At 41.9% G+C, this 12,107-nt stretch overlaps 1 protein-coding gene across 1 annotated transcript in view; it reads right to left on the minus strand.

The window, feature by feature from the left end:
* ADAM12 (ADAM metallopeptidase domain 12) overlaps nt 1-12,107 on the minus strand; it is a 191,560-nt gene that overhangs the window by 78,149 nt on the left and 101,304 nt on the right. Inside the window, exons 4-5 of the mRNA XM_075423915.1 lie at nt 4,610-4,688; nt 377-453 (exon numbers count right to left, since the gene is read on the minus strand). Coding sequence (XP_075280030.1) covers nt 377-453; nt 4,610-4,688 — 156 coding nt within the window. The remainder of the gene's footprint in view (nt 1-376; nt 454-4,609; nt 4,689-12,107) is intronic.

The raw sequence follows: 12,107 nt of genomic DNA on the forward strand, positions 1-12,107 counted from the left end.
AGGAGACTCCACAGCCTCCCTGGGCAGCCTGGGCCAGGGCTCCGTCACCCTCAGAGGGAAGAAGTTCTTCCTCCTGTTCAGCTGGAGCTTCCTCTGCTTCAGTTTGTGCCCATTGCCCCTTGTCCTGTCGCTGGGCACCACTGAAAAGAGTCTGGCCTTGTCCTCCTGACACCCACCCTGCAGATATTTAGAGGCATTTCTAAGGTCTCCTCTCAGCCTTCTCTTCTCCAGGCTAAACTAGCCCAGCTCCCTCAGCCTTTCCTCATAGGAGAGATGCTCCAGTCCCCTAATTATTTATTAAAAGGCAAAACAAAAACTCAACAGGTACTAGGTTGGTTTCTTAAGCAGCTCAAGCATTCCTGGAATATTGGCTCACCTGAGTCCGGAGCAGGTACTGAGACTGACTGAGGAGTCGGGGTACCCTCGTACATTGCCGTGGTAATAGCAGTGACCCTGATTGCAAAAAAGAGAAAACATTTCAATAGCCGTACACGCAATTTGCTCTCCAGTTTTCTGACAGTTTGCCATCCCTTTTATTTCAAAGTGATTATCAAATTCAGGCTACAGCATTCGGGAACCCACTGACAGCACCTTTCCCACCCCACCAAGTATTCACTGTACTTAATCCAAACAGTTCCTAAATGGAAATCTTGGGTATTTTTTAAACCTCAAAGTCTGGGTGTGAGGGTTTTTTTTGTTTTGTGTTTTTTTTTTTTTTAAAAGGGTCAATGGGGTTTACACTGCATGACTGACCACCTTTTTCTGTGTTATTTTATTTAAAGCTACAGTATGGAATATTTTACAAAATTTATCAGATGAACCAATCAGCTCACATTTTACTACTTTCTATAGGCACATATTTTCATTTAAGTTCATTTAAATCTATGTATGTCTATGGGAGGCAGCTAAGCATAAAGAAAAGTATGAAAAAGCCAATCCCAACCCTACGAGTTTGAAAAAATTCACAGAGCAAATGAAGGGGAAGGGAAAGAGGTTGGAAAGGAAAACTTTTATTGAATTACCCAGCTGAGTGGCTGCATGTTATTAAGAAGAACCAAGAATATGAGGGTCTTCTATTTTGAGAGGCAACAATCCAATTTCATTTTGTGGCTAGGTTATTGTATTTCCTTCATAATCCACTGCTTGCAAAAGGCACTCACAACAGAGATACTTTCTCAGCACATACACGTATCTGTCTGGAATCAAGGTTAATTTTAGTGTTGACTAAAGGTTATATTACTTTCCCAATTACGTGACTGGCTGGAAAGCCATGATTGTGTCACGGCCAGCATTTCTTTTCTCATGGCTCCTTTGAATGCCACCTGGAAACTGAAAACACTGCTGTAAAAGGTTCCTATCTTATTAGTGCAAAGGAAAGTTATCACTCATGCTTCAACCTGACAGTCATTTCACTGTGCCTTTTTATTGCTCGGTTCATCCGCATCCATCTAGCTGCATTAATTAACCTTTTCAGTTTTGGGGTCATGGTTTTCACTTACAAAGCCTCACACAGCAGACTTCTAAAGACCACCTTGATTTTGTTAAATAAAGCAATAGCCATGAAAATGCCGGGCAAGATGGAATAATTCAGACATGAATTTTCTGCAAATAAAGTTATACCATGAAAAATATTTGTTTAGAGCATTTATATTTCCAACATGAGCAACTGAACACAGAACAGCAACATCTGACTTTCTAAATACAAATCTCAGTAGCTTTTCTCAGTGAAAGAAATGACAGAAACAGGGTAATAGTATTTTACTCTTGGGTACTTTTATCATCAGTACTCATAGTCAGGAACACATTAGCAAGGATAAAGCCACAACAGAAGGGAGGAAGTCAGACTGAATTTTTTTGGGACGACTGCTTCAGTCACAATTGCTACGAACATCCAAGTTTTCAGTGTGAGTGTACTATTTCACTTTATTTTAATATTATCAGTTACATGCATCCAGTTGATAAGATAGAAGAAAAAACAACATCCCCCGGCTCAGCACTGACTGTCATACAGGACCTGAAACAGTCTAAAACCAAAAATAAAGTAGGCTTGTTCTCATCATTTTAAGTGATGAGACCCCACTGGGAGTCCTTTGTCCAGCTCTGGAGCCCTCAGCACAGGACAGACATGGAGCTGTTGGAGCGGGGCCAGAGGAGGCCCCAGCAACGATCCCGAGGGCTGGAACCCCTCTGCTGTGAGGAAAGGCTGGGAGAGCTGGGGCTGTTCAGCCTGGAGAAGGGAAGACTCTGGGAAGACTTTAGAGTGGTCTTCCACTACCTGAAGGGGATGGCAAGAGAGCTGGAAAGGGGCTTTTTACGAAGGCATGGAGTGATAGGACAAGGGGTGATGGCTTTAGACCGAAAGAGGGCAGATTTAGATGAGATATTAGGAAGAAATTCTTCCCCATGAGGGTGGTGAAACACTGGCCCAGGTTGCCCAGAGAAGCTGTGGCTGCCCCCTCCTTGGCAGTGTTTAAGGCCAGGCCGGACGGGGCTCTGAGCATCCTGGGCTGGTGGGAGCGTTCCCTGCCCATGGCAGGGAGGGTGGAATGGGATGATCTGCAAGGTCCCTTCCAACCCAAACGGATCTCGGATTCTAGGATTCTATGAAAGCAGGTAGATGGCAGAGGTGCAGTTCAGAGCTCTTAAGCAGCCAGTCTCTGGGGTTTAGCATCACCAGCATTAAGCACAGTCCTCAGTGAAACGGCGAGGACAAGCCGCTATCTCTTCCCACACAGGCGGCTGCTGCAGTCTAGCTGTCTTTATCAAAGAGGGAATTATGGCAAAGGTCCTGATTTCTTCCCCTCTTCACACACAACTTGTCATTTTATTAACCTTGAGCTCCTTGTTGTGGCCCATTTCACAACTTCTCCGAGATCCGCATGCTATATATGATGTCAAAGTACAATACCGAAAGTGTAAACTTATCAGACCATGGCCTGCAATTGGACTGGTAGAAAATTGATTTCTAGCTCAGTAAATCCACTGAACTGCAGGATTTTTTTTTTTCTCCTATCATATATTTTTATTCCTGTAAACTAGTATATAAAATGGATGACTCCCTAAAAACAAATAATTACCATGCCTGATTTGTCATACTTAAACCAGTACTCTGGAGATCATTTAATAAATACCAGCTTTTGACAACTGCACATTTTTCAAGTGCTACAAACCAGAAAAATAACCTGGACACTGACTCGTGTGCAAGAGGAACTCCCCACCCAACAGCTCCACAAACCTGACTTGGTCTGACCTCCGAGCAGAATTTGACTAAGTAACATTTCAACGAGAAACTGGATTTGATTTCCACTACAGATTACATTGATGTCCTCGGTGAAGAAGAGATATAAACATGAAATCACATTCCAACCATTTTTAAACCATATTGCAGCATTTAATGCAAAATGAATTCACTGATCTGTCAAAAAAACATTTTAGGCAGCAAAATGCACTTAATTAATCATGACTTTCTGCATTATGAAAACAGATTATTTTTTTTTTTAGGAAGGTAAAGTCTAGCTGTCATTAGCTGTACACGTATTCACGTTAATGTAGGTTAATCTGTCAAACAGTTGTGTGCTTCGTTTCTTTCCTTTTACTTCCTTGAGGAATCTATACAGCCTTCCTGCTTCTAAATCAAATGACTATTTTCTACTAAGCGGATTTTGAAGAAGATATGAGCATCCAGCAAAAAGGAAAACACTGAAAGCTTTCAAACTGATTGCTTTACGTGGGAGGTCTGGGGCTGTAATGAAGACGCTTTTTCATAAGTAAAATGTTATGCACAGAAATAATGCCTTTTGCTGATACCAGCAAAGCCCATTATGGATGGGAACACAAAGCATGATGCCTCTTCTGACAGCGTCAATAAATAAGTAATGTAACATAACAAATACTTTATAGGACTTAGGCAGATAAAAGCTAAACTTTGCAATTAAAATTGCTTGCTGCCTTGTTTCTAATTAAGGTGTTCATACCGTCAGAGGACAAAAACATTACTGCCATAAAGTGTTTTTTATTTATAAAAAGCAGTTTTTAACTACTGGTTTTATCAAGGACCATATTAGCTGTATTTTTATATATATACACACATACACATAAATACATACATATACACATAAAAGTATAAATTATATCCATAACAGTCTTATGGTCTGGTTTAAAAAATAAAGCCAAACAACCAACCGCCTCTCCCAACCCCCAGCCATGGCTTCCCAAATGCAGAAAAGACACCCAAGCCTTCAAAACCTGTGATGTTAGCTTCTGCACTATGGAAATGAGGTATTGAGTTTTCTTCCTAACTGAATCAGGACTTTCTTCCACAACTGATCAACAATGGCTGCATTTATTATAAAAATTTAATGGCTATATTTCCAAGAAGCTGAATAAATCTTACAGATATTAAAAGTCACCTGGTTAAAACCCCACAGCTTGCCTTTCAAGTCTCTCTCTAAAAATTCATGTGCAGTATCACAGCAGTCAAAAGGTACTGAAGGCAACAATAAAAAACCATCACATATCTGGCTGTTTCATCCCATGGCTCAGATCCCGGCAGAGAGCACTTTGGGTTTTAACGACGAAGCAGCATCTACCCACGCCACGCCACCCTTACCGTGTAATTGCGTGCAAGAACCACATCAGTGCCGTCTTTCAAATAATGTGTTTCTGTGAAGCCGCTGGCTAACAGGCCCCTGGAAAAAATAGAGCAGACGTAATATGAAGGCCACATCACCTTGACTGTGTCCTACAGTGGTTCTGTTTGAGACAGGGATCAAACCCAAACATTAATGATACAATGACTGCTGGGGCTGTGTGCGAAGTAAGGAAAAATGTAACTCCAGATACTGAAGCTACACGAACACTTCATCCATTAATTGTGAGGAGACTACAAATTTCCAGGCTGCTTTCTCTTCCAGACAAGGACTGCATGACAGCACATCTCAGTATTGAATCTTCCACTTAATTTTCAACACATATTACATTAAATCTGCAATCTAGGCATTTGGAGTATTGTTAAGTAATGGTGGCTTGTGGTAAAGCAAAATGTTTTCCCCGTGTTTCTTATTTTATTATATGATGTGTTGCATTCACGAGCAAGTGACCACCCAAAGACTAGTTTAGCTCTCGGTAAATGAAACAAACGTCTCCCATTGTCACCTGAGGAAAAACACTACAAGAACATCACAGAAGTTAGAGTACTGGATTTATTCTGACCATCTGAAAAAGATATTAATGACTGGAAATGATGTATCAGGAGACGGTGAAAGACCATGTCTGTGATGAGACTTTTTGTGCTCATTCTCTCCACGCTTCCCCTCCTGCCTTTAGCAATGACACAAAAACTTTTGACTTGCAACTACAATTTTGGGGAAATCTCCAGATGGGCATGTCGCTGACAATTATGAAAACTTGTATTTTTGTAGTAAACTCATGAAATATGGAAAGCAGCATCTGCCATTTAAAAAGAAAAGGCTTTCTATTGATCTGTTTTTCAGCTCTTTAGATAAAGAGCATTTCTGACAAGGCCAGAAGGAAGAACACATATTCACGTTCACTCCTAACATAGGTGTTAAGCTACATACCTCAATACAAACATGCCTGAGTTTTGACAAACATTCTTGTGGAACGTGAAAGCACAATGTAGAAGAAACCGAAGATAACTGTTGTCATCACCTTCCAAAAACTGGAGAGTCTGGACTACGGACAATATTCTGTTCCCCTTCAAAGAGGCATTTCTCCCTTGGGTTGTTCATTTGAACAAACCAGGCCCTTTCTTTTATTTAAAGCTGATTAATGCTGCACTTTTGCGTATATACTAGTGTGGACTAGTGCACAGTCTCGGTACACATTTCTTCCACTTTGTTTAAAACAGTAAAACTAGAACTTGAACTAACATTTAATTTTCTTTACTGCTTTACTTGCATCACATTAATATCCAGTGGCTCAGTCACGATCAGGACCTGGCTGTGCTAGGAACTGTACAAACACTTATTAGAGAGAAAGCCCATCTTTAAAAGCCTCTACCTTAAGGCAGAAGAAAAAAAAACGCTGAATGAAACAAGACCAAGAAAAAAATTAAAAAAAAGAAAAAAAAAAAGGAAAGAAGAAGGAAATGGCAATGTAAGAAGATGAAGCTAGCAAAGCCCCAACACAATGAGTATTTAGGCACAGATTCTCACTTTACATTTTTCATCTTGTGGGAAATATTGGCACATTAATAGATACTGAATGTCAGCACACTGCAGCGTTTGGTGGGTTGTACCCGAAGTGCTCTGGATCTCAGCCAGCCACCACACCTAGAGCGGGCCTTCGCCGCCTAACCAGGCATCTAGCGTTGATTTAGATACTCTACACATTTCACCAACCCGCTCTGTAGGGACACGTCAAACACCCTGGGGTGTCTCAGATGGTACCTGACACCAACATTCATCTCGCCTCTCGTGCCTGCAGCCTCTGCAAGGCCTGCCTGAGACAGTGTGCTGTATCTATGTTTCCTACTCTCTCATTATCACAAAGAGCAGCTGCTTTCTTAAAGATCATTATTATTTATGTAATAGCACTGCTCAGTTGTGCGCTTAGCAGGCACTCATTACCTTTTGTAAAGGTAAAAGGTAAGATCCCATCACTGTTGAAGCCAACAGAGTTCTGCTGCGTAGTTTTTGGAAATGGGATTTTGTACAGGATACCAGAGTGATTTTTATTTAATGGGACAAAATACAGGCAAGGGACAGGGTAACAGATGTAGCAGAAGGGCAAAGTGATTGAGCTATATACTCATTTTGTGCTCTGCTATTTCCAAAGTGTTTGACAGCAGTGATGATAAAGGTGACCTTTCTGCTTCTGTTCATTCTACCCTCAGGCACAGATATAGAGAATATTTCATAGATTCATAGATTTTAACGCCAGAAGGGAGCGCTGTGATCAGCAATCTGACCTGCCGCATTACGTAGGTCATTTGACTTGAATTAATCTTCTGGTAGAACGACTGTGATGGAACCAGATCCACTTTCTCATTGTGTCGAGCCTTTGTCTACATCTTTCATGATGAAGAAGCTATCACAAGCCTGGTAAGTTCTTAACAGTTAATTAACCTCAGTGTAAAACACTGCACTTCGTATCTAGCTTGACTGTATCAATGTTCAGTTTGCAACCACCAGATCTCATTCCCTTACATCAATGCTTCATTTTCATTGGAGTCTTTCATGGACAGTTGTACTCATTCAGGTGAGGAAAGATAGCAGGTAAACAACTTCCTGGCATAGCTGTCATCAATCTGCCTATCAGGCCTGTTTCATCAGGATGCAGTCTTGCTGTCTACCCTGATGAAAATACCGGCTGAACGTAAGAATTCCCAGTGCGAGTAGTAAAAGAACAACAAGAGCACCGAGATGATGGGGTCCCACTGTTCGACTAACCTAATAAAACAAGAAGTATGCCCCAATGTAGAAGCCAAAGTAGGATTTCAAATCATGGAAATTTCATGTACCACTGAAGGACCTTTTTAAGAAAATGAGAAAGTTCTTCAGGAGTCTGCATTAACACTCTTTTGGTTTAGTAACTAAGACACCATTGCTCAGACATCTGTTTTCCTGCCATGACCGGCACTAGGGCTGGTTTGAGAGCAAGCCAGAGGAAAGGTTTTCTCCACGCTGTAAAGGCTGGGGACCTTTACAAGCCATGTCACCAGGGAGCCCAACAATTTCTGGCACAGAAAGATGCTGTTATCCCCACTTTCGCTGTCTAATATCTTAAAAGCTGTACAGCCGTAGAAGCACGCAGCATTAGTATCCAGGGACAGCGAGTCATGTAAAGGCATTACTTGAAAGGTTATGAAAACTAAGTGGAACAAGCACTCAAATTCCACAACGGAGTGTGCACCACTTCACTTTCCACTTATGGTAATAATATTTAACATACCAAACAATGAATTCAACATATGTATCTATTAGGTAATTTAATTACCCTGCAGCCCTCCAAAGACATGCATTGTAATAGATTGATTTACATTTCTGTTTTTGACCCACAGTAAAGGACATTAACAGAGGAAAGTAAATTAATTTAGATGGCAAGCCACTTAACCTAATTGGATCAATGTAATTCCGAAAAAGCAGGGATCAAAATAACATTACTATATCATAGTGCAATTCATCACCATGTCTAGAGTTTCAAATGTTGTCAGCCACAATGCTCAGCAGTACCAGATGATAATCAATTTTTTGCACTACATGAAGAGGCAGAAACAAATGCTATCAAGAACCTTATCAACTGCTGGATACGATTAAAAAATCAGTTGAAGCAGCACCACAACTTTCTCATTTATTCTCCAAAGGTGCAAAAGTGCAATTCTTGAGTTAGATTACTCATGTACTTAGCCACTGTGTTAGCACTGTGGATTTTTTCACATTTTCCAGAGCCAAATTTACAAGCAGAAGCTTCGATGGCCCAGAAGGACAAGTTTTGTCCCTCTTGATCTATGACAGAGACAGCAGAGGCTTCGTCATCCCCTGTAAATCAGCAGGAAGTTTACCTGTCAGATTTGCTGAAATGTTTTCAGGTGTCAAGCAGCTTCCACTAAGCCAAGCCTCGGGGAATATGACGAACGTTATTTAAACTTCTAACCCTCACCTTCCCAGCCCCCACAACATGAAATTTTAGGTGGTTTGTTTGGGGAGGGCAAAAAAGTCCTGTTTTAAACACACCAAGTTTTTTTACTCAATCCATTTAATGACAGGAAAGGTAATTTAACACACTGCCTCTCACTTGCAAATGAGAAAATCGGTCTCTGCTCTCCAGGCACCAATATATAATTTCAAAAGGTTATAATGATATTTCATCACCCAGGGAGACTCAGAAAGACAGAGTAGTGGAATTTAAAGAAGGAAAAAATCTAGTGGATCATACAGACGGCCTCCCTGGAAGCCAACGATGCTGTAGATCACATTAGGTTCTGTCTCACTGAGCCTCAAACGTCAGAGGCAATGCTGATCCCACCACTTTCAAAGGGAGATTACTTCGCATTCCAACAGATGCTACTGTCATGATCCATTTCCTGATATTCAGCCTCTGCTAGTTTTTCCCTAGTTACACTTCTTTCACTAGCTGAAACAATTACTTTTCCTTCTTGGTACATATATCATTCAGATAGGTGCAGATTATTATCAGCTTCGTCCCTCACCATCCACGTGCCAAGTACAACACATAAGAGGCTGTAAGAAATGACAAGAGCTATGTACTTTTCATGCTAGTGCTACTCCGGAAAAATCTCAGCATTATCAGAGCAGGAGCAGACAGCAGGGTTTCCCTTGGTGATATAGGAGAAACGGGTAGACAAAAGCCTAAGGAGTAAATCTCTTTCTCACAGCACACAAGCTTGTTTTTCCATTTGTCTTAGGATGAAGCTTCTTTGGTAGCCCTCCCTGTTCCAGGTCATCCCCCTGCAATACAGTTATAAGGGGAAAGACACTAACATCATAATCCGTCGAAAAGCATCTACAAGTCTCTGAAAGCTGCTCTGCGAGGCTGAAGAGACACCCAGCAACCGCGATTCAACAGCACTGCTTTAAAGCCAAACAATATGATGTCTGGATGGTCTGGTACACGTTTCTTCTACATCCTGGGTGGTGCGTGGCTCACTGTTACACATCTCAGCACGACTACGCCTTGCTCTGGCATGACACGGAGCATAAAACTTGACCTTTGCTTCAGCAGGGGATCAGGGCCGGCAGAAGAGACCCAAGTGTTTACAACAATAAATCCCTGCTTCTGCTAGCACTGTCTGATTGTTAGTGCGAGCGAGCGAGCAGGGACCTGGGCTGCTTCTCTTGGGCAGGCGTACAGCCCCAACCCACCCAGCACTCCCAGGGATAAGTCGTGATCTGCCTACTGCCATCAGGCATGAACTCGGAACTTTGGGATGGGGTGAAGTGAAGCAGGAACCGGACACTTAGCTAACATCTCATGCCTGAAACAGAAACACCATAAGCAATTTCTAAGAGCAGCTGTATGATTTCTTCTGAATCTTACAGAGGTGTAAAGCAGCCTGAAATCTGAGTTAGAGCTTTGTAGACTATTTGCTTCTGAATTCTGACTTGCCTAGCAATGAATCTCAGGTAGTCTGCAGACACACCGCGAGACTGACAGCACTCAGATGTATGATCCGATTTTCATTTCTGCAACTCCTCATCATGCAGAAAGGTTTGGAAATGCAGCCCCTAATCTTCACCTTAAATGTTGTTGCAAATATGGTCACACATGGACACCTCTGTTCTGTGGCGAAGCATCACGGCAGGGTTGCTTTGAATGGTATAGAGGAGGTGCTGTGAACCTATTGAGCTTTGGAGAGGGACATACACTTGTAATGCTCTTCAGTTTGCTTCTCTGCTTACCTTTGGTTTTGATTAACATCTCAGTATAGTTATGCTACTTTCAGAACTGGTGTTTTAGGAAGAACATTAAATATTCCTATGACTTCTTAAATGACGACAGTCAGCTGCTCTACCTACTCTGCAGGAGCATTGATCGTAACAAGCCACTGGTAGGGCAAGGCTGGCTCCAACCTGACCGTGATGCTTCCCTTCCCCTCAGATATGCTGCCTGCAGCTCAGACAGACACCTGACCTTTACTCAGACTTGTTACTCTTTCTCCTCCTTCCGAATGCTAAAGTGCCTGTTTTCTCCCCCATCCAAGCACTGCCTCACTCCATTATACAAATCCTTATTAAAAGCCCTCTGGCTATGCGTTATAAACCTCGCCTATAAATGGGGGAGGCGAGGAGAGTGAAACAGGATGGCATAGAGGCAGTTATAAAAAATGTCATCTAAACCTTTGCCTGCTGACACCAGCGTACTCCATTAATTCTCAAGCATCTCAATTCAGGTCATTTTGACCTTTATAGTGGAATTAGTTGTTGTTTCTTCAACTGTTGTGTTTCTTCACAGGTATATTCAGCAGAATAAACAAATTTGTTAAGCCCGCTGCTTCTGCAGTGGTGGTCTCAGCACAAGCACCTCCTGATATTCACAAAGGCCATATTAACAGAGGTGTTTTTCAGTCCTTCTTTCTCATTACAATATAACGAATGAGTGAAGCACGGGTAATGAGTTTCCCATGCACAGGCACCTAACATCATCCTATTCGCAAAACCACCACATATTCTTTAAACACGCCACATTCTTTCCCCTTGTTTAATTATCTTAAGTGATTTGAAATGCTTTTGGACATTTTCCCATTGAATGTCTCCACTTCATAATAACCTATCTGCTACACTCCAGTGTGCTGCCACAGGACTGCAATGTCATAATCGAAGAACATGAGAGATTGAAATTCGCAGAGCTTAATTAGCACAACAATTCTGAGGAAAAGAGGGGAGCAAAATAAAACTATAATAGCTAGGAAATCAACCAAGCATCTGAAATTTCAATATTAACTCTACAGTAGTAGCCTCCGGCCTATTTCATATGGTCTGTAGATAGACAATTTGAGTTGATCATACACTGCATTTGAAAAATAGATCTCTCTACTTCTACCCAATTTTGTTGATGTGGAAATTCATACAATCCTGAGCCTACTGGAGTCCATGTTAAAATCCCACTTCCATCACCTTGCATGAGTGAACAGCATCTGGCACAAAGAGAACAAATTTTCATCAACACGTGCTACAATGTCAAAAGCGAGAGCCACGCTCTGAGCTGTCCCCAGACAGTGTTTAAACACAGGTACTCTCATCCGTAGCTGCTCTTTGGTGTGCTGAGGATAGTGAGACAAGAGGCAAAAGCACAGTTTTTAAAGCCTACCAGCGTCCTGTCTTCAGAACTAGCCACTACCTGAGGTTGCCGCGTACAGAAAACCAAAGAACAGTCTAAGCAAACAGATCTGAACAACTAAGGGAGAAAACCACTTCCCTAGCTGGCAATCACCGAGTGATTGAGAGCTTTCTTGTTTCCTGACAGCTTGGAAAATAAACCGTAAACCTTACCTCCCCAAGCTTCGACAGAAAAAGATTGAAATGAAATTCAGCACCTCAGCGGCCTCCCATGCTGTTCCAGGCTCTCGATGCACATCCTGCTTCCATCACTCATTGTAGTGTTGAAGGCGAAGGTTTCCTTGCCAA

This window comes from Opisthocomus hoazin, chromosome 6, assembly GCF_030867145.1.
Source record: "Opisthocomus hoazin isolate bOpiHoa1 chromosome 6, bOpiHoa1.hap1, whole genome shotgun sequence".
Lineage (NCBI taxonomy): Eukaryota > Metazoa > Chordata > Aves > Opisthocomiformes > Opisthocomidae > Opisthocomus > Opisthocomus hoazin.